This window comes from Corvus kubaryi, unplaced genomic scaffold (assembly GCF_017639235.1).
Source record: "Corvus kubaryi isolate FWS band 111438036 unplaced genomic scaffold, C.kubaryi_AGA036_p1.0 136, whole genome shotgun sequence".
NCBI classification, from domain to species: domain Eukaryota; kingdom Metazoa; phylum Chordata; class Aves; order Passeriformes; family Corvidae; genus Corvus; species Corvus kubaryi.
In genome coordinates this window covers 8,214,545-8,234,692 of record NW_024580670.1, presented here as the reverse complement: position 1 = coordinate 8,234,692, position 20,148 = coordinate 8,214,545, and the positions used below count along the sequence as shown (strand labels likewise).

The following is a 20,148-nucleotide window of genomic DNA, read 5'->3' as shown; positions in this document are numbered from 1 at the left end:
GTGTTAGCAATCAACAACTAACCCATGGTGGGTTTCTTCCTGTGTGGGGTTCTGAACACAGCATTTCTTGCCGAGAGATTGTTCCACGTGGGTGGCTCCCACGTGCTGTTTGTTGCTGGAAGCAGCCATTCATGCCAGTCTAACCCTAATGTGATTACTATCCCATGAGCAACTTCACATATTAATTGTTTTACTGAAGTGTTTTTTATCACTTAAAGCTCCAGAAGCCTTGTCATAATGTATTAAAAGAACAGAGAAAAGAAAGATCTCAGGAAGCTTAATATTTCTTGTTATAAACTCATCTGAAGAAAAAAACAGCTCTCCAAGTTTATCTTGGCTAGTCTGTAACAAAGCCTTGTTTTGTAGGAATTGCCATACTGCTAAAATATCTAATTGTTCTATGATAAAATAGCCTACATATAATAACAATAACTGAATCAAAGAGCACAACATGGAGTAAACACTTTTATAAAGTACCTGAACACAGTAGTTACCTGATTTTCCTGGAACTTTATTTCTATTTAGGCCAAGGGACAATTTAAAAAGATTCGTTCCCAAGTACACAATTCAGAAAAATATGAGTTACAATTCAGAGCAATATTTTAAACCAGTGCTGTTTAGTTGTCTTAGCTGGAATTCAACCTTGATGATATCCAAAGGTCCAATAAAATTTTTCATAGAAGAATCCCATATTTGTAGAACATAATAAAATTATTGAGCTGCAGCTCCAGGGCCACTGAGAACTGGGGAATGAGGTCGTTCTTTCTGGGGACTTTCTGATGTCATGGGATGTGTTCCAAATACTTTGTTACCTGAGAAATATCAAACATAACAGATCATTACATATAATAGCAGCTTAGATCTTTGTTAGTAAGACAAAATGTGAGGCTGTTTATTACTAACAACTTAGGTGCTCATTAGTGTGTTCTGACAGGAGTCACTGACAGCAATAGGCAAAAGGAGGTATTCAGTGTTAAACCCCCACACAGCACATTGCAGCTCCTATTACAGCCTTTGCAACAGAGAAAGGAGAAAAGCCTTGCACGCAACTATTTAAAAATTATTTACCAGAGCAAGAAAGAGATTTGTTTGATTTATTATCTGCTTTTTCAATAAACCGCACTTCCAAATAATACTAATGCCTGCCTTTCATATCGGGCTTTTCATTCCTAACTCACAAAGCGACCTTGGATGGAGGTCAGGATCATTTTACAAAAAACAAACATGAAGTGAGGCCACCTCTCTGATGCCCCTGAGTAAGACAGCACAGTCCCCAGCTCTGTTGACCGCTCCTCATAGGAACAAAGGATTAGAAAGGGCATCCTGTGTCATCAAATCCAGCTTCTTACTCTTCAAACCTATTTTGCTATAATAACCTCATACAAGACTCTTTGGGGCTCATGATCTCTTATATAAGCTCCTACAAATAATCTTTCAAGACTATCATCTCTTGTATATCCTCATCCATTCTGACTCTGTGGTGGGACTCTGCCTAATGCCAAGGAATGACACACTGGTGATTTGGGACCATCACCCTGAAAATGCCCCCAGCCTCCCACGCTGGAGAATGAATGGGGCATTTCTTGCCATGTCTGCTCCAATTTTATGCATCTCTTGGTGGTCCATCCTAGTAAAAGACCTGTAATAGGTGCCATGACAGATGTAGAAGGTGTTCCTGAAGCAGAGAAACAGAAATGCTGAGAGCCTGACAGCTGTGGAAGCTGTGTGTGAAATCCGTGCACAAACTCACGGCACAGTTGCTACTGCAGTGGTAGCTGAAGGCTCGCAGCAGCCCCAGGTACTGACACAAATGGGGCAGTTGAGTTTATCCCTGCAATACCTCTGCTTTGTGTAGAGACTGATATCCTGGCAAACAACAGAGACTCAAGTACGCTCAGTCCAACACATTTCCAACATCCATCAGCCTCTTCCTTTCTCAAATAACTACTTACTGGAGGAGTCATTAATGCCTTTCCACCTACACAGCCTAGATACTGACATTCACACAAAGGCAGTGTTCAAGCTTTGAGGTCATGTTCGAGTTGCTGGTTTGAATGTCTCTCTGGGCAGTTCTATTATGCAGCAGCTACAGCAACAGGATACCATGATACAAACCTTTGCTAATAATTGAGCATGAAATGAGCTTTTGGCTTGGTATCTTCAGTTTTGTACCTTTACTTCAGAACATGTTTAGAGCTGGCTTCAATACTGGGAAAATTATTTCAGCTTATTAAACACAAAGCTGTTACCCAAGTGTTAGACGAGGGCACGGCCCCCGAACTCACTCCCCAGGGCTGCACACGAGGCTCGGATCTTGCTGCTGTTGTGGCTGCAATTCCCCAGCCACCCACTTCTTTGTTTGATTGTCTTTTCTCACTGAAACATATGTTTCCCATTCCCACGGCATTTTGAGCAACAGTTTCCATTGTAAGCCCCTTCTGACTGACAGTTTGATGGCAGCCTGTGAATCACTTGGCACGTGTTTCGTGAATCTGCTTCAAGGAGGCCCTGGCTCCTCAGTAAGAGCATCCTCTGGCAGCTTTGGGGGCAAGAGATTAGCATCATTTTAGCACAGGTTTGGGTGTAAAAATACTGATATCATCCTTACTTGAAGCTCAGCGTTGTCCTGCACCCCAGCTCTTTTACCCCAGGTCCTGGGACAAATGTCCATCACTTATGCTCGGCTTTCCCCATTTACTTCTCATACAATGTGACACACAAAGCCAACGATGAATCAAGAACTGATCACACTGACAATATTTGGTTTTGACAGGCAGCCCAGGTAGGCATTCAGGCTGCTGGATGAGCAGGTTAAGAGAACATTTGGCTGGCAGCTTTCTTCACCAACAGTAACACATTTGCTGCTTTGCCTTTATGCTGTGCAATCGTGTTCGTGTCTCTGGCCCTGATGTTTCTACTGTAGCTATAATTACAGGATCCAAGCAGTGCTGTATGGAATTCATGTACTGGACAGCTGAATTAAATGGCCACCTATAGGGAAATGAAAGTCCAGAGAATGAGGTGTATAACTTTCAGGGCAGTACTACTGCCAGCCTCAAAAGAGAGCCCTGGAATGGGTGTGAGGGCAACATTATTCCCTCCCACAAGAGGATGACATTCATTTATAACTCTAGTTAGCTCTCCTGCAGCTCTGTTTTCATAAGAAATAATCATATGCTTCAACCAGAAAAATAATCAACCTCGACACTGAGGCCGCTGTGCATTAGCACACCACATTTATTTGGGGAAGCCTTCTGCCCTGAGCTTTCTAGTCTGGGTGTCACTGCTGTATACAGTCACTGCACCACTTCTGGCTGTTTACACCTTCTCTTGAAGAGGTAATGTAATTCCTGTGTATAAACCTTCTCCCTTCTGCAGAGTTGGAGGGTCTGGATATTTTACACTTAAAAAATACCAGCAAGGGCCAGATTATGTTTGTTGGATTTGTGTTGATAATTAACTTTCCTTTCATCCCATTGAAATGACAAAAACATTACTTTATATGTACTTACTGCTGAAAAAAGAGAATTTTGGGTGGAAAAGCACAGACCCTATGATCTGATCCATCTTCTCTTAGCTATTTCCAACTACTTAAAGCATAATGTCACACTGAAATGCACACTTGGAATGCTGCATTCTCTTCTGACAGATTGTTATGATGTTTTTCAAGGTGACCTTCATAAAACATGGGTTTCTTTAAGCTTATACTTCATTCTCAGGTCATAATAGTTTCACACAGACAAGCAAGCTGCCAGCTCCTGCTTTCTAATTAATGCTTCTTGGAGGCTTCTGAGTGGAGGATGTAATTAATAGCACTTAAGTCTGGAGTGCAGAGAAATCTATAGCAGATTACTGGGATGTGTATTTACTTCACGATTACACACAAACAGCTCCTAGACCATGTCCTCTGGGAATTGCCCAGGCCCTGGCACCACCTTCACTCTAACTCCAGTGTAAGCACTCAAAAGGTTGCCCTGCTTACGCAGTGAGGCTCTGAAACTACTGAGGGTCTCTGCTTGCTGCACCCCTTGTCCCTGCTCCCATGTCCCTTACCACAGCATGCTGTGTTTTTCACAAGTGCCCAGGAATTCTGCTTTGCCAACAGGCAGCGCCTAGTGCAGAAAATACCTCTGACCATGCCTGTGTTGTCACTGTGGTGCCCACCCAGGGGACAACCTGCTCTGTGGCCCACAGTGCAGGTACAGCATCTTCTGGGGCAGACTGTGTCCTCACTGCGTCCTGGATGCACTCTGTGGATCGCAGGCATAGCCATTATTTTGTGGGTTTATGCAGTTTAAAGTACCAGAAATAATAGGAGGGTTTTTCTTACAGAAAAACAAGCAAAGATGGGTGTTGCAAGTAATTTTTTCATACTTGCCTAAATTTAAGGAAAGTGATGGGATTTCTCTGGTGTTCACGCTCATGCATGCAGCATGGACTGTCACACTCCAGAGGTGCTGGAGCAAAATCAGATGCAATTCAAATTGCCAGTTTAAATTCCCCCTAGCCAGCTGCTGCTATCAGTGGTAATTTCCCTGCTGAAGTCAACAGAACAGCATTTTTCCACACATGCCGAGATCTTGGTGCAGAACAGGCAGCTCTGAGGCAGGATGAGTGCTCTCAAAGAATGAGTGGGGAAAAAAAGAACAAAATTTATACTCTCCAGAAAAGCTGGAACAACTATATTATCCAGAAACATTGCCAGACTGGGGACAAGGGGGAGAACTGACATCAGAAGTCTTGCAAGACTGTGCAGGACACATTATTTGGAGGGATTTTTACAAGAATTTGGCATGTTGCAGGACACAAAATATTCAGGTGGTTAAGCAATTAAAAGCTGTCGAATATTTGTAACTCCAAGCACTTGGCAACAGAATATCACTGTCAACTTCTTTATGCAAAGGTACATTTTGACATGGTACTTAAGACTGACTACTTTTCTAATGGCATAAAAGTATTACTTCAGCAATAGGAAAACATCTACTGAAACTTGTGCAGCCTGGTTCTTCCTTCAGAAATAACAACACAGAGCGAAACTGCCTTTGAAGAGAAACATTTTTCACATACTATCTGAAGGTTAGTAAGTCTTTTAATCTTTAGCCTTTTTGCTGGCATGTGCAATTTAAAATGCACAAAACAGACTATCAAAACACTCAGCTATACATAGATAGAAAATTCAAAAGGCGCATCTGAAAATAGGCTTGGAAATTAGGGTGCTGCATCAAATCCTGCTCTTTGAGTAAGGACATTTCCCTGTGGATCCACCTCAAGAAACAACCAAGTTATCAAACACAACCATAGGACAGCCAACACGGAATGAGAAACAGCTCCCAAAGAGATTCTAAAGAGGTAAACTCTTGGTGCTGCTAAGCAAGAGAGTGATTAAGTGGGGAAATTCTGTATTAAATATCCTCCCCCCAGAAAGCTTTTCTTTCCTTTTCTTTCTCTCTTCTGGAGTCATGTGGCGTTCTCCAGAACTTCAGCTCTGCAGACACAGTTCTTTGAGCAGAGCCTGCACTTGCTGGGGTTGTTCAAGAAGTGACAAGTCCTTCTAATGAGGTGGGATACACTGGCATGGGGAAACCCGGGGGAAGACCAGAAACACATGCAAAACACAAATTCACTCACTGATTTCAGTTTCATACACTCCAGGCAATTGCACACACAAAAGATTTAAAGATAATAATTTTCTCAAGGGTAGAAACTTAGCAAGGCTAAATGGGTTAATTTCTTTAAGCAAGTGGGTGGATATCTTGGGTCATCTGGGGACTGACGTAGATGCAATTAACTGTAGTCAGTCAGCCAGCCAAGAGGGATCAGCAGCAGCAAATGAAGTAGGGAGAGAACCAAGAGCTTCTTGCCTTATTCAAGTATTTCTTAGGGGAAAGAAAAGTAACTTGCAAGTCCTTCTTGATCAGATAGTCTCTAAATACAGGTAAAAGGTGCTACTGTACCTAGTCCAGTCATATAGGAGTTGTGGCAGGTGGTGAAGGACTTGTGATAAATGGAAGGGTAGCTGGAAAAGCCCTAAAACACAGCTTGGTCTGCCCAGGCTAATCTAGCTAATCTGGGCTTCTTTGAACAAAACAGTGAAGTAGAAAAATAATGCATGAGGCCTTTAAAATTGCTACTTATTGGCTGCAGAACACCCACATTCAGCTCTTTCTGACTTTCCCTGTGCTGCATGAAAAAACCTCAAGTCAAGTGTCATTCAGGTAAACATACAAATGGCAAAATAAATCATTTGTAGGTGAAATTCAAAAATAGCTTCAAAGAAGGATGCATATAACCTTGTCAATTTGACAAAAGTTTTCAATCTTCATCACTTTAGAAGCAAGGTTAAGAGAGAAGGTAAAGGCTGAGAAATACAGAAGGTGCAGAGAACCTTTGTCTCAGGTTCAGAGCCTTAAACCTCAGAAGCAAAATAATGTCAGGGAGAAGAGATTGACAGTGATGCCCAGTGTTGGGAATCAAGGGTTGGAAGGACTGCCTGTACTAGGCACTCTCATGATAATGATGTCAGGAAGATTTAATTTACCAGTTTGTTCTAGGAAAGGTAATGACCTTAATATCATGGGAAATGTATCAAGAGGTCATCCATGCAGACACATGCTGATTCATTTTCATAATAAATGGAAATAGATGTCCAGCCACATGAATTTGCTTGCAGGAATGAATTTATATATCCAGCTTTGTGTTTAGTATCAGAAGAGATAAAGAAGATTTTATTGATATGTGGGGATTTAATTCCAACCCATTTGAGAATCTCTAGAAAAAAACACATTTCCAATTAATTTCTGACCAGACCAAAAAAAAAAAATCCCTCCCAAACCTACCAAATCAATAAAGGGAAACACTATCACACTGGAATAGGGATGTGTCATTTTCCCCTAAGTACTGCTCATTTGTTGCTGGGCCATAGATGAAGCACCACACAATGCCTCTGTTAGAGAAGGGTGCTTACACGTGCATTACCAAGAATATGCTCTTCCTGGCTAAGTAATTCATTTTTGAGCAGCTTATTTCTGAGAAGGTTAAAAGTGGGTGTCTAAATGCAACTCCAGCAGCCACTGCAGAAATGTGACTGTGTAGCCCAAACCCTGCTGCTCCAAACCCTGGAGATCCCAGCTGCTGGGGAGAAATTTTCTTCACAGATGGGAATTACATGTGTTACATGGCTTTTTCTATACCCATCCACAGAACGGTTGGCATAGCTACTTTGGCTGGAGAAGACAAGAGCATGGTCATGATGCAAGAAAAAATGGAAGAGGCAGTCTGATGAACTCCAAATGGAGTCATCCAAAATGCCATCCAAATGGCAGAATGGCACAGGAGATGAGAGCTGCCACGTAAGTGTGCCACGCATACAATGCACAGTTTAGTTCAAGATTTCTCAAGCTGGGCTGCAAGCAGTGAGTCACACAGAGAGAGGAGGGTTATTTATGGGATTTTGGTTATCAGAGGAAAAACATGAAACAGACAGAAATGACAGAGAAGTGAGAGTGCTGGATGATGGCAAACAGCATATGGGGAGCAGGGGAGAGGGAGCTTTTGGCATCCTTGCTGCAGCGTTACATCCCAGCCTAACTCACATTGATCTCCGGGGGCCAGTTCATTTCTGCTGGAAGAATCTGGCTCCTGGGACTCCAGGTACAGAATGAAAAACTCTCAATTTCTAGAGACCAATGTTAGTGTTTGCCAAGTGTTTTTTCTTTTCTATTCCTCCCTGCAAATAATTTTTTTTCCTTTTAGGACCAGTGGAAAATTTAGTAGAACAGGCAGTTTTCCATCAGGCTTAGTTTTGGAAGTTGAACTGATCGGATAATTTAATACTTGACAGGTGAAGTTAGTATTTGCTTATCCGCTCTATAGTCTGAATTCTGATGCAATTTTGTATGTATAGGTGCATATGCATATGTGGCTGTACACAGACACACCAATTTTAGCTCTTTGTAGAGGTACCAGGGCTATTTTCCATCCTGAAAACAGAGGGAGGATATGCTAGGTTAAAGTCTCCTCTTAAGTAAGTGCTGATGGTTCTCATTTCCAGATACACTACTATTTTTGCTGTCTGGAAAAAAAATGCAGGATGGTGCTGATTTGTTCAAGAAGGAGCATGTTATTTCAGCTGCTGTTGGAGTGCTGTGTCCTTTTGGAAACAACACAAACCTAAGAGCTTTGGTTTCTTTTGTTCCATTCTAGGTATTTTCCCTGTTGTCCTCAAGAAGCCTCTGGAGGCTTGAGCAGAGTTTTGGGTGTTGCAGGAGTAAGTCAACATTCAAACCATTACCTCTAATTTTCCTGGAAATACTTCTTCAGAATTTCTGCTTCAGCTGCCATTTCTTCTTCTGTCCTCCACTTGTCAGGGGAATCCTCTTTGTCATGTCGTTGCAACTTTTTTGAGGGAGAAAGAAGAAAAAAAAAAGTCTGTTGATTTTTTTTTTTCAGTTTTATTATCAATTTTAGGGCAATCAATCTAACTGGTCCATGTGTCTTCAGGATGGATGGAGCTGGTGATGAAGAGAGGAAGCGTGAAGGTTGCTGGCCTAGAGTGGTGACAGGGGTTAACTGGCTCTGCTGCATTTACAAGGACAACACCAGGTGTCAGGGTGAGTGACAGGCAGTGACAGGCTCAGCTTTGTGGGCTGATGGTCAGACACCTTGTGAGTCTTTGATGCAAAGCTGGAATGTAAAACAATAGGATAACACTCAGTTACTTTGAAGCACCCACCACACCAGTGGAGTGAGCTGGACATCTCGTCAGAATTTCCTGTAAATTTTTCTCTCTGTCTTTTCCTCTGCCCATGAGGCCAAGCTTTCCTATCAAAGACCTATTGTGATAACAAGGCCCTGTTGCAACTGTTTCCCACAAGCAGTTTATATTAATACTTTTTTTCATTCCCTCTCTGCATGCAAGTTATTAATCCTTCCCTCCCATTGTTGAAAGCAAGACACATCCCTGGTCTAGAAACAAAACCTGTTGTTTTAAGCATAATTATATTTCATTGATTTCTTGGAAAAGTATAAGAAACATATAATTTTTGTGTCCAACTTGCACACTATGACCACAAAAATTCACTCTATCCCATATGCAGTAACTATTACATGATATTGTCCCAGACATGATAATTTCTTCCTTTGCCACTCAAGAATAAGGGAGAAGCTGATGGCTTTGCTGCTTTCCTGAAGAGGGGAGTTCCATATCATGGTAAATACTGGCACTTCAGTGACTATTTGTGCACACATCCATTCAAAGAACGCCTGACATTTGTCAAGTGAAGGCAGCATTTACACCATACAGCAGAAACATTTACTTAATGGATTAAGTATTGAGATTCCAGTGGTTCTCTAGGTTTAGAGCACAGATTGCATTAACAGCACCAGCACTTCTAAGGAACTTCATAATATCAACTTTTTGATGTCGCTGTTGTCCCCAGGGACGGCAATAATCACCACACGGAATTCCAGGATAAAGTGGGATTATTTAATTAATTATCACCTCGTTTATATAACTTGGTGCGCAATAGAGAAATTACATTATTGGCTGCTTGACCGTACACCTCCCAGAGTGATTGGCTGAATGCTACGACGCCTATTTCAAAATATTTACTTCAATAAACCAAAACAAGACCGTGCAGGTGCAAGATAGAGAGTTAGTTTACAAAACCATCTTTCACTGTTTCTCAGCCGAAGCATGAGAAAGGAAAACTTCACAAAATGCTTCAGCAGCTGGAAAATTCCTCTGCTCCCGCTTTTTAGCATCCACATTTTGTTAATGTCATGAAATGAAGTTGAAAACTAATGAATTTACACCTTTTATTCCAGGACAAATTTTAGTATGGAAGATGAAGTGGTGAAAAAACAAAAATGAAGCCATCATGAACCTGCCAAGCAAACTGCATTACTGTATATGGCATGTTTAGCAATAAACTAGGATTGTTAGCATACCTCCAACTCACAAATACTTTTATTTGTACTATGTTTCTCCTACTCTGAATTTTGCTGCCAGCTATAGTCCTATGTAGTTTTACACTCTGCAGCACAGATTTCTCCCTGCTCAGCAGATGAAGCTGTATTAGAAAGCCATTTCCTTTCATGCCAATACAATGCAGTAGCTGTAGGCAAATTAAAGTGTATTACTGTTCAACTCATAGAAGACTAATCTTCATTGTTATGTTAGCGCTAAGTGTGTTATAAATCCATCTTGTAATAATGCCACAGAATTAGAGAGAAAGATTTAAAAGCCAGGGACAGGTACAGGCTATACACTACCAGCACATGCCCTGTGTTCACGTGTCTGCTCTCACCCTCTGCACACACCCACAGGGTGTGTATACCACAGCTGACCTGGCAATGAGTTGTTGGAAAGAATATTCATCATCTGTACTTTCTATGGACTGGGAATGCTCACACTTCACAAGAGGATGCACCAGGACAAGGCAAGTGGTGGTAAATCTGACTGAGGTGTGAGCTGTTCTCTGAAAAAAAGCAGTGTCTTGCTCATTCAACCTAACACTGGGGGTAGGTACAGCAGGCAAAAGCTGGAGGGCAAGGGAGAGCTGCCCGAGTTCCTCCAGGTCTCCTTGTTTAACCCACAAGAATTGCTTTTAGTGATGTGGTTTGGCTGCTGTTCTCCCTTGCTATCTTGTTTCTGCACAATCCAGGAGAGAGCTGGCTCCATCCGTGGACACTGGTAAAGTGGGGGTGTGACTTGTAGGTTGTGATTATTTTCCTGTTCAAAGAAACTGAAGTGAGTAGTAATAAGGAGGGTTAACCTGCAATGGCTGCTGTTGTTGTCTAAATTAAAACTGTGCAGTTACAGACCACAGTGACTTCTCAAAGCTGGCAAAGGCGAGGGTTTCTTCTGCTACATAACAGCTAACCTTTAAAAATAATCAATCTTTGACTTGAGGTTAAAACAGATGTATGGGGAGCAGCAATGAATCTTGAAACTTGCCTGGAAGAGCCCAGCAGCCCTGGCTGCCGGTGCACAGCCCCGAGACACCCAGCCAGAGCTCAGCACAGGCATCTCAAGCCTCTCTCAATGAAAAGGTGCCTACACATTTTGTGGGCACACTGAGAATGTCAAACAACAGCCTGAGGTGTTAAATCACTGCTGCAGCCAACATATTCATTGTTCAACTGACTTATAGATGAGTATTATTTCAGTATAATATTGCTACATCTACCCCCAAACAGGATCCCAGGACTACTGTGTGCTCAGAGCTCTTACTGTGCCAGTCATTTCTGAGGTGCAATCGGCAATTATCACCCCAGTGCCACTCAGTTTCTGATAACTACCAAACTAACACTGGAGATCTTGGGAAAACCACCTCTGGTGGCTGCCTACCCTTCTCTGACACCACCATCCTGCAGCTCTACTACAAGCCAAACCACAGAGCCAGCCACTTTGATGCAGAACAGTTAAATTATGGATAACCTTGCAAGATGAGGAGTCCAGAGGAGGCCAAGAAGCACCTTCTCTATGAACACAGGCTGAGAAAATTTGGGCTGTTCAGCCTGGAGAACAGAAGGTTGCATGGAGACCTCACAGCACCTTTCAGTATCTGAAGGAGGCCCACAGGCTAGGGAGAGTGACTCTTCATTAGGAATTGTAGTGATAGGAAAAGGAGTAATGGGTACAAACTGAAACAGGGGAAATTTAGGTTGGATTATTAGGAAGAACATTTTTACTGTGAGGGTGTTGAGATGCTGGCACAGGTTGCCCAGGGAAGTTGTGGATGCCCCAACCCTGGCAGTGTTCAGACACATTGGATAAGGCCTTGAGCAACCTGGTCTAGTGGGAGGTGTCCCTGGCCATGGCAGAAGTGGTTTGGGACTAGGTGATCTTTAAGGTCCATTCCAACCCCACAACATTCCATGGTGTTCTGGATGCTAAAAATATTGCAGGTTCAAGATCAACAGCACCAACGAACAGATGACAAAATAAAGCTTGCCAATACCAACTCTAGCTCAGGGATTGCACATACTACGAATCCATGGAAGCTGAAAAGCACAATGCAGATCCACCTGTGCACCTCCCTGGTTCTTCAAATCTCCTGGATCTGCCAGGGATCTCTAATGGTGACAAGGTAATGTGATCATGGATGGGTTTGGTCTCACCTGGTTATTTAATGTGTTCTTATGTAAAGTACTTTTCAACCGGGTTCAGTTCTCCCTGTGAGTGCCTCTGTAAGCTAAAGCTACTTTATGTAATTTTTTTGTTTGTTTGTTTTAATAAAGAGAGGTTAAGAAAGTCTCCTTAGTATTTTGGCTAAGTTGTAAAGCTACTTCCAGGAGAGAAGAACATAGATATTTCAGTTATAAATTGTACTGATTCAGAATTCAGGTGGGAAACAAACATAACTGTTGATACTTGTTTCTTAGGGACTTCTGTGCCTCGGAGTGCGTTCATATTCACATGCATATCCAAGTCCCAGCTGTGAATCTGCAAACATCTGACTTGCTATTGAAAGTTTGGATTAAACTGAGGAAGCAAAGCTCTCTTGCACCTCAAGAACACTCCAAGGTTCTGCTCAAACTAAAGCAAAAAAGAGTGCCTCTATTTCTCAGATACCCATCCATAAAAAGTAGTGACTTATCCATCTTTCCTACCTGTCAGACAGTAAAAGCTGGATAAGTTGAGCTGACATCCTTACTCAGATATATCCAAACACAGACTAGCTTGAAGTTTGTGATACTTTCTGTACAACAATTCTACTTCTGCAAACTAGTGCACGCCAAGGCAAGGCAAGTCTATAAAACCTTTTCTGTAGGGCTCCAAACTAGTTACTGTTTCAAAGCAACTGGTACTTGGCCTGTTTTCTTAAGAGAAAGGTGAGGCAAAAGCATTGCACCAGGTGGACAAAATGTTTTACTGCAAAACTCAGAAAGGCCCGACTTCTCTGTAGCCAAACGTGTTTGTAGACACTCACTAAAGGAGTGTCTCTGAATCCTGAGCATCAACAGGATGGTGGGCAACCCCCTCAGCATAGCTTGGATAACCCCAAAAGGAGGGAACAGGATGAGAGACCATGAACAGCTCTTTTAGACAATCTCTATTATGCTAAATTCTTCTTTTAATATTCTGAACAAGCACCGAGACACACATTAGTCAATTCTCTAATTGCAGTTGCCCAGCAAATTACACACTGTATCTGCTCCACATTCTTCAAGCACCAAGACTCTTGTTTGTAACTGTGAACATCTTCTTGCCTTGCAGTACAAATAAATGCACTATTTCTAAGATATGCCCTTCTTCAAGCAGATCATTACTGATGTCTGACTTCTTGGGCTTCCTGATAAATTATCCTCTTCTTTCACCTCAAGCAGAAAATGCTCTTCCACTGATAATCTATGACTGTCAGTCTTGATTACATGTAAACAGTGGAGCTCTTTGAATATTTCTGCTTGTGAAAAGTGTTCATTTTCTCACTCATGTCTCCCAGTGTGAGATGCTGGCAGACCTGACAGCTGTGCTTTATGTTATTTTATTAAAGTTGCTAGTGCTGCAGAATGGTCTATGTTTTTATCAGCGCAATTCTTAAGGGAAACACAATATTGTTTTATAGCACATTCACATTGGGCGACCTCTCCTTCTTGCCCTTTGTGAAGGAGCCCAGAATTCTCAACACAGCAGACTATAGGGGACCTGGGTCTATGACTGGCTGTTGCTTGAAGTGATATGTATATTATGTTTTTTTCTACTTATGCCATAACACCACCAGAAAAGCAACCTGTGGAAATATACTGCACTAGCCAAAACTATTGGGAAAAAGCTTTTATGGTAGCTAGAACTATTCTCACTCTCCATGAATATTTATAGTTGATAGTTAAGAGTTTATAACCTCCAATGCATTTAACTAAAAGAAAAATTATAGTGATGGAGAGTAATTACACAAAACTGCAGCAACATAACAAAACTCAGCTGCTTCAGCAATTATAAAATATAGTATTATCAAAACCAGCAGCTAACAAAAAAAAAGAATGAATTTTTGCCAGTGGCTTGATTCAGAGATTAGGCATTACCCAGCTGCGGTTCATTATTACCAATACACCTTGAGATACCCAGGCATCTTTTCTGTACTTAACTCCTACACTGTGGTGAAATATTCAGAGTGATATCTCAACATCAGATTAACATATAAACCATGAGGAGGCTGAAAATCTAATTTCTTCTCACCAGTAGAAACCCTTTTCCAGAGGCTGGAGACAAACTTGATCCCAGGGCTGCCACACGTTGCTTCCCCCAGCTCCCTTACGGCAGCAGAGCTGTGTGACCAACACACTCCAGAGCACACTCCTGCTCCTGTTCTTGCACTGCAGCTGTGGTGGAGCATCCCACCCCATGGGAGACAAACTCCAGGGCTGAGCTGGCTCTGGGTCCTCAGCCCTTTGGTGATATACTGGTCCTGGTGATGACTTCCAGCCACCTAAGCCTCCTCTGGTACTGCTTTTACAACTTAACTCCTGAATTGCTTCCTTTGCCCTGTTCCCCCTGGTCTTGACCTCCTTGCTCTTTTTCACCAGTGCTTTCTTTCCTTTTACTTCACTTTGTATTTCACTTATAACCTAATAAGAATTCATTTCCACCCTACCCCACAATGTGATTAAATGCAGCATTTACTGCTATTATCTGTACCTCCTGCTATGCTCCAGCCTTTCCTCACTCTCTGCTGTCTTGCTGAAAGGAGTGTGAGCTTTTTGGTAGGTGCCCTCCTCTGCCAGTCTGAGCCTCCATCTCATTTCCTTCAGTTGCAGCTCAAGTCCTGACTTGACTTGCAATGTAAAATGAAAGAATAATGGATGAAACACAGTGATTTCATGAAGCAGCTTCTCAAGGATGCTGGAATCACATGGCCTTACACATCCTGTTCTATCTGCCTGGGGGAAATCATTGCAGCAGCTCCCAGCCCTGGGCTTGTCTTCCAGCTGAGCATCACCCCTGTTCTGCTCAGGGCCCAGGAAAGGCAAAAACAAGGCAGAGAACAAGCACAGCAGGCTCCCCCTTGACCACACAAGAGACCTACCTGACTTTGTGTTAATACAGTGCTGGAGGCCTCTCTGCCCCCACCAGCTGCTGTGGGATCAGGGCCCCTTTCCAAGCCCCTTTTCCACTGCTCCCCCTCACAGCCTGAGCAGCTCAGACAGTTCAGTGCTTTCTGCATCTCTTGGCGTATTTCCATATTTAATTACAGCTACAAAACTGCTGTAATTTAATTGCTCTAATTTACAGTGAACACCCATATCCTATAATTTTCTCATCTGCTGACTTTGCTTATGATTCTATATCATACAGATATCTGTGTTTCCATGAATCAGAAATCCCTGATTTTGGGGTGGGTTTTGCTTGCTGCATTAAATCTGAATTATTTAAGGAGATGGGAAGAAAGCCTGAATTATCTGCATTTTATAGGAGACAATTTTTAAACTATCTACTGGAAAATCCTTCTCCAATCTGCATGAAATATGCTTCTACCTCACAGCTGCTGATATTGCTGCAAAGCATGTATTCCACTGGAAACCTCAGTTTATCAAAGCTGTGTTTTAGAGAGCGGTGCTTCTTTCCCCTCCTGTTGACTCTTTGTCATAGTGACTGCAAATATTTTTTCAGTTTTATTGTTGTGCTTTGGGGAAAGACTTGAACCTTACACTTCACATGGACATATGAATAACTGCACACTTTTTAGCAAAGCACTTATATGAAGAGAATTTTGTGAAAACACATAAAGGTTAAGTAAAACCCTTAAGCATATGTGTTTAAGTGCTTTGCTAAAATAAACTCTGCAAACCCCAGTTTCCAACAATTCAGATAAGAAAAAAGAATAAATATAAAAGGAACCTTAAGAAATTTGCTTTTGAAAATATAAAAGACAAGTAAGCCCACAAGAAGAATGACAGTTGTATAGAAAACACGTTTGCCATTCGGTGAAATATGTAGATTGCACTCTGAAGAACTCAGATCTTGACAGACTTCCAGTTTGGCTCCAACTGAGATAAAATTCTTGGAAAGTGAGCACATTATAAGGGAGATACTTGAAGGAATATCCACTGGGGTAAGAAGTCCTGCCAAAGACTTGGGGAACTGCTATTTACAGCCTGATTTGAATCCAGGCAAGAATCTATATCAGTGTTTAGATACATTTTCACCATGCCCATTATCCTCCTAGTTAGCAGATAATGTTTGAAACACCTCTGTAGTCTTCCTCACCTGGGAAGAGAAGATGGATTTTTGTGGGGAGCTTCCTAATGGCCTTGCCTACAGAGGGCTGTCTGTACAAGAGAAATGTGTCACACAGAGACCTGGTTAAGAAATGGCAATGTCATCAGTGTGATAATGTTGGAGGAAACCTTATCCTGCGTGCACAGCCTGCCATGCAACATTACTCATTTGGAAAAAGGCTATTTTTAATCAAGGAAAAGCACTTTAATCAAGGATAGAGTCAGTGATTCAAAAATTTCATGCAGGTGCATGTATTACTTGACTGAAAGCCTCATCCTAAAAGGTCAGAGCTGCAGAGAGATGTGCATGTCCCACTCCAGGAGCAGAGATAACCTCAAGGTGCCTGTATCAGGCTGATGTATTCTGGCTCCTGCTGCAGTGAGTTTCAAAGTCAGAACTTCCCTTAGTAATCTTCTTAACTTTAGACAAATATTTGCCGTACCCTGAGCACACTCAGTAAGATTCATGACATGCCAAGGAAAACACGTGAGTTAAGGGGGTTGATCTGGTTTATTTGCTTTCTTTGTCTTTTTCTGACGGCACAAAGGATATCAGCTGCAGGTCCTATGGCATTGGCACAGAGGCAGTTCACCCTGCAGGGGAATGGGAGCATGCCCTCATCTCCAGGGGGGAGTTCCACCTCTCTCATCACATCTCTGGGATGTGCAGGAAGAGCCAACAGTGGTCAGAGTGTATTTCTTCTCTGGGGAATTAGTTTATTCCTATTAAAACAAAAATCCTCACCCTCAGCAACACTTGCTGAAATTAAGATGAAAACATTCCATCAATGTGTTCAGGAGTAACTCATACTCTGAGTCACTCCCTCCACTGACTGTAGGAGGATTTCAAGGAGACTTCAGTGTCTGAAATGACACATACTGCATAATTGAGGTGAACCACAGGGCTTCAAAGCCTGCTTTTGTGTGTGCTTCTCAGGGGACCCCTCGCCTGCCAACAGACCTTCCCAGGGTGACCCAGTCTGCTTTCCCCCACAGTGCTCAGGATCACAGCACTCCTGGATAAAGCTACATCCCCAGACAGCATTTTCCCCCAGGCATCCCTCAAATACTTCTTTAGCTTTCAGCCTTGCACATGCAAGGCTACTTCACCACCGGGATTGCCTCCCTGGGATTTAGGCAGCCAATACCCTCTAGTAAGTAGTAAAATAAGTTGAGGAATAAATTGCTCTCATTTAACATTCACTCAAGAAAAGATGGCTGCATTTATTATGCAGCATATTGTTTTATATACTGTTTTGTTATAATAAGTCATGTTTAAAATGTCATGACATTTAAATCAACAGCAGTAAGAGGGAAACGCTGAGAAAGAGCAAGATGATCAAAAAGAATCTGAAAAATCCTGGTGAGACATTACGGGCCAAACACTCTCATCACAGTAAAAATAGTCACAAAAGAGCTTAAAACTCACCCGTGAGAAACCCAGTGTAGAGAAACCCTCCCTGCCCAGGTCTCTGTGTCCCTGTGGTATCCCCAGGCCTGTGACAGCTGGGTGGTGGCAGCTGGCTGTGGCCAAGGGACTTGGGCACCTGCTGCCAGGTCCTCCTGGTGCTCTGCATCCCCTTCCAGGTTCATCCTTTCCCTGTGCTGCCCTTTGCCACCGAGTCACTGCAATGCTCTGGACAGGTCAACTGCACACACCCCCTCGGAACTTGTTAATGCAGTTTGGCTCAGTGAGGAGCTGGGCTTCAATGTCCGTGCTGTCATACACATGAACTTTACAAACAATATAAAAGACTACTTTAATGTGGCTTCATAACCTTTGAGGAGACACAGAGCCTACCACATCGACTACTGATGAGCCACATGCATAATGGCAGATTTTCACCAGAAGGACTTTTAATGTTAAAAAAAGAAAGAGTGTGGATCAAAGGAGCTACTCTGCTCCTGCAGATTCACTGCTCTTCCACCAGGTCTGGACCCATATGCCAGCATCCCTCACTGCTGCCTCCATGCTCCCTCATCCCCCTCCAAGGGAAAAAACAACAACTGCAACAACAAAACAGATGGCGATGCATCGAAACATTAAACCTGAGCCCAGTACCTGAGCTGTACCATGAATATTTCACTGAGGCATGGGGTAGAAAAGACAACAAAATGACCTTTTCTACCATCTTAAGGGATATCTAACCTTGTTATTGCTATAGACACACTGAAGAAACGCAAGAGAGAGACAAAGACTATTTAAAAGTTGTTGTGTATATTTTTAAAAACTACTATCTCAATGTTCCCATTGCAACCTGCCAATATGAATGACACTTACTTTTGCTCTGAGAAATGGAAGAAACTCTAAAAGATAGACTGCATTAAGAATCTACTGATATTCCACTGACCTGGTGGGATAAGAACCAAGCAAGTTTTGTCAAGGGCAATTGCCCCAGAGTCTGTAAATTAATCTCTTAAAGTAGCAGCAGCAAAAAGAAAGAAAATCTTCAATGTTTAGAATAGTTTTTAAACCCAGTGGAGGCTCACACTTCTCAATGATCCAGTAGCAGTGGATGGCACCAGACCCATATATGTGAGCAAAATTGGAGATTTCAGATGGTCAATTACCTCTTCCAGTTTTTCCAGCCCATTAATATTGCCGTAAAACTTATGCAGGAAGTTGTCTTATTAAGAGACATCACAGGAGGTTTTGTCCATATAATTTCTTTCCATATTGTACAAACTTCACAAAGATATATTACCCATAGCAAATACGGTCCTAGATTCTCTTTGGGATGGATGGATGCATGAGGTGTAAGAGGGAAAGTGAGGAACAGTTTGCCATTGTTCAAGCAGACTCCTCCACTCCTCAGGTGAACCTCTGAACTCATACATGAAATCAAATGATAAAAAAAAAGTCACAGATAAGGGGCTCAATACAGGAGCCCTTATTTACTCAGTGAAACTCAGACTGGGATAACAGTGGCTTTTCAGGAGGTGGAGGGGCACAGGCTGCCTTCACTTTAAGGGGGAGGACTCTTTTTGTTCCTCTTCCAAGCTGCAGTGTTCGCCTTCTGCTGAAATCCTTTTTCTGGGGAATAAGGCCACAGTTGTACTCACATAATGCCCATGCAGAAAAATAAGGATGGCGTAATGGCCATGGAATAGAGTATTCAGAAATTAATTTAAGTGAAGGGACTTTGAATGTGGGGAGAATTAATTTTAGCTGGATAGATGTGGCAGTTAATTAAGGCTGATAGCTTCTACTAGTAGAAAGGTGTTTTTGATGAAAATATATTGAAAATATTATTAAACTGCCTAGGAAAAAACAGTTGCCCATGCTAAAACCTCCCAGACATCCCATGTTTTTATATAGAAATCATAAACTGATAGCATTTGCATAACAATTATTATTTAATATGTAGACTTCAGTATCATTGCTTATGGACAGAACTAATATTAAAACCTTTGAGCACAGATGTTTTAGAAATACTTACCTGAAAAGTCACAGGAACTTTTTTAGTTTGCAATAGTTTTGCAAGTTCTGTTCTGGTGATGATACCCTGGCAGCAGATCACCACCTTCTCTTTGCATAATCCAGAGGACATGCTCCAGAGCTACGCAAAATCCCACACTGCTTGGAGCGGGGGAGCACATGACCATGCAGGATGGAGGGTAGGAAAGGTACAAAGACAATCTCAAGGAACCCAAACACTCCCAATTTTCAGAGACAGAAAGTAATTTTGTATGCTTTCAGTTCAATCAGTTTGTTCATGCCTTAGGAAACAATGAGATCAACGGAAATGAAAGCAATTTCCAGCAGATATGAATAAAACACGTGGCTCTGCTGAGAAGAACTTGTATGCTATTCCAGAAGCACAGTCAAAGACTTGTGGATTAAATGCTGTGAGAACATATCACGCATGGACTTGCTTCATCTGAATTTACCAGACTAAGAATTTGCAGGTTTCTCATTCCTCCTTC

General features: G+C 42.2%; 1 protein-coding gene across 1 annotated transcript in view; it reads right to left on the bottom strand.

The window, feature by feature from the left end:
* Window positions 1-490: 490 nt before the first annotated feature.
* FHIT (fragile histidine triad diadenosine triphosphatase) overlaps window positions 491-20,148 on the bottom strand; it is a 146,168-nt gene continuing 126,510 nt past the window's right edge. The window contains exons 6-7 of the mRNA XM_042053820.1: window positions 8,291-8,394; window positions 491-812 (exon numbers count right to left, since the gene is read on the bottom strand). Of these exons, the coding sequence (XP_041909754.1) occupies window positions 8,293-8,394 (102 nt within the window). The 3' untranslated portion in view covers window positions 491-812; window positions 8,291-8,292. The remainder of the gene's footprint in view (window positions 813-8,290; window positions 8,395-20,148) is intronic.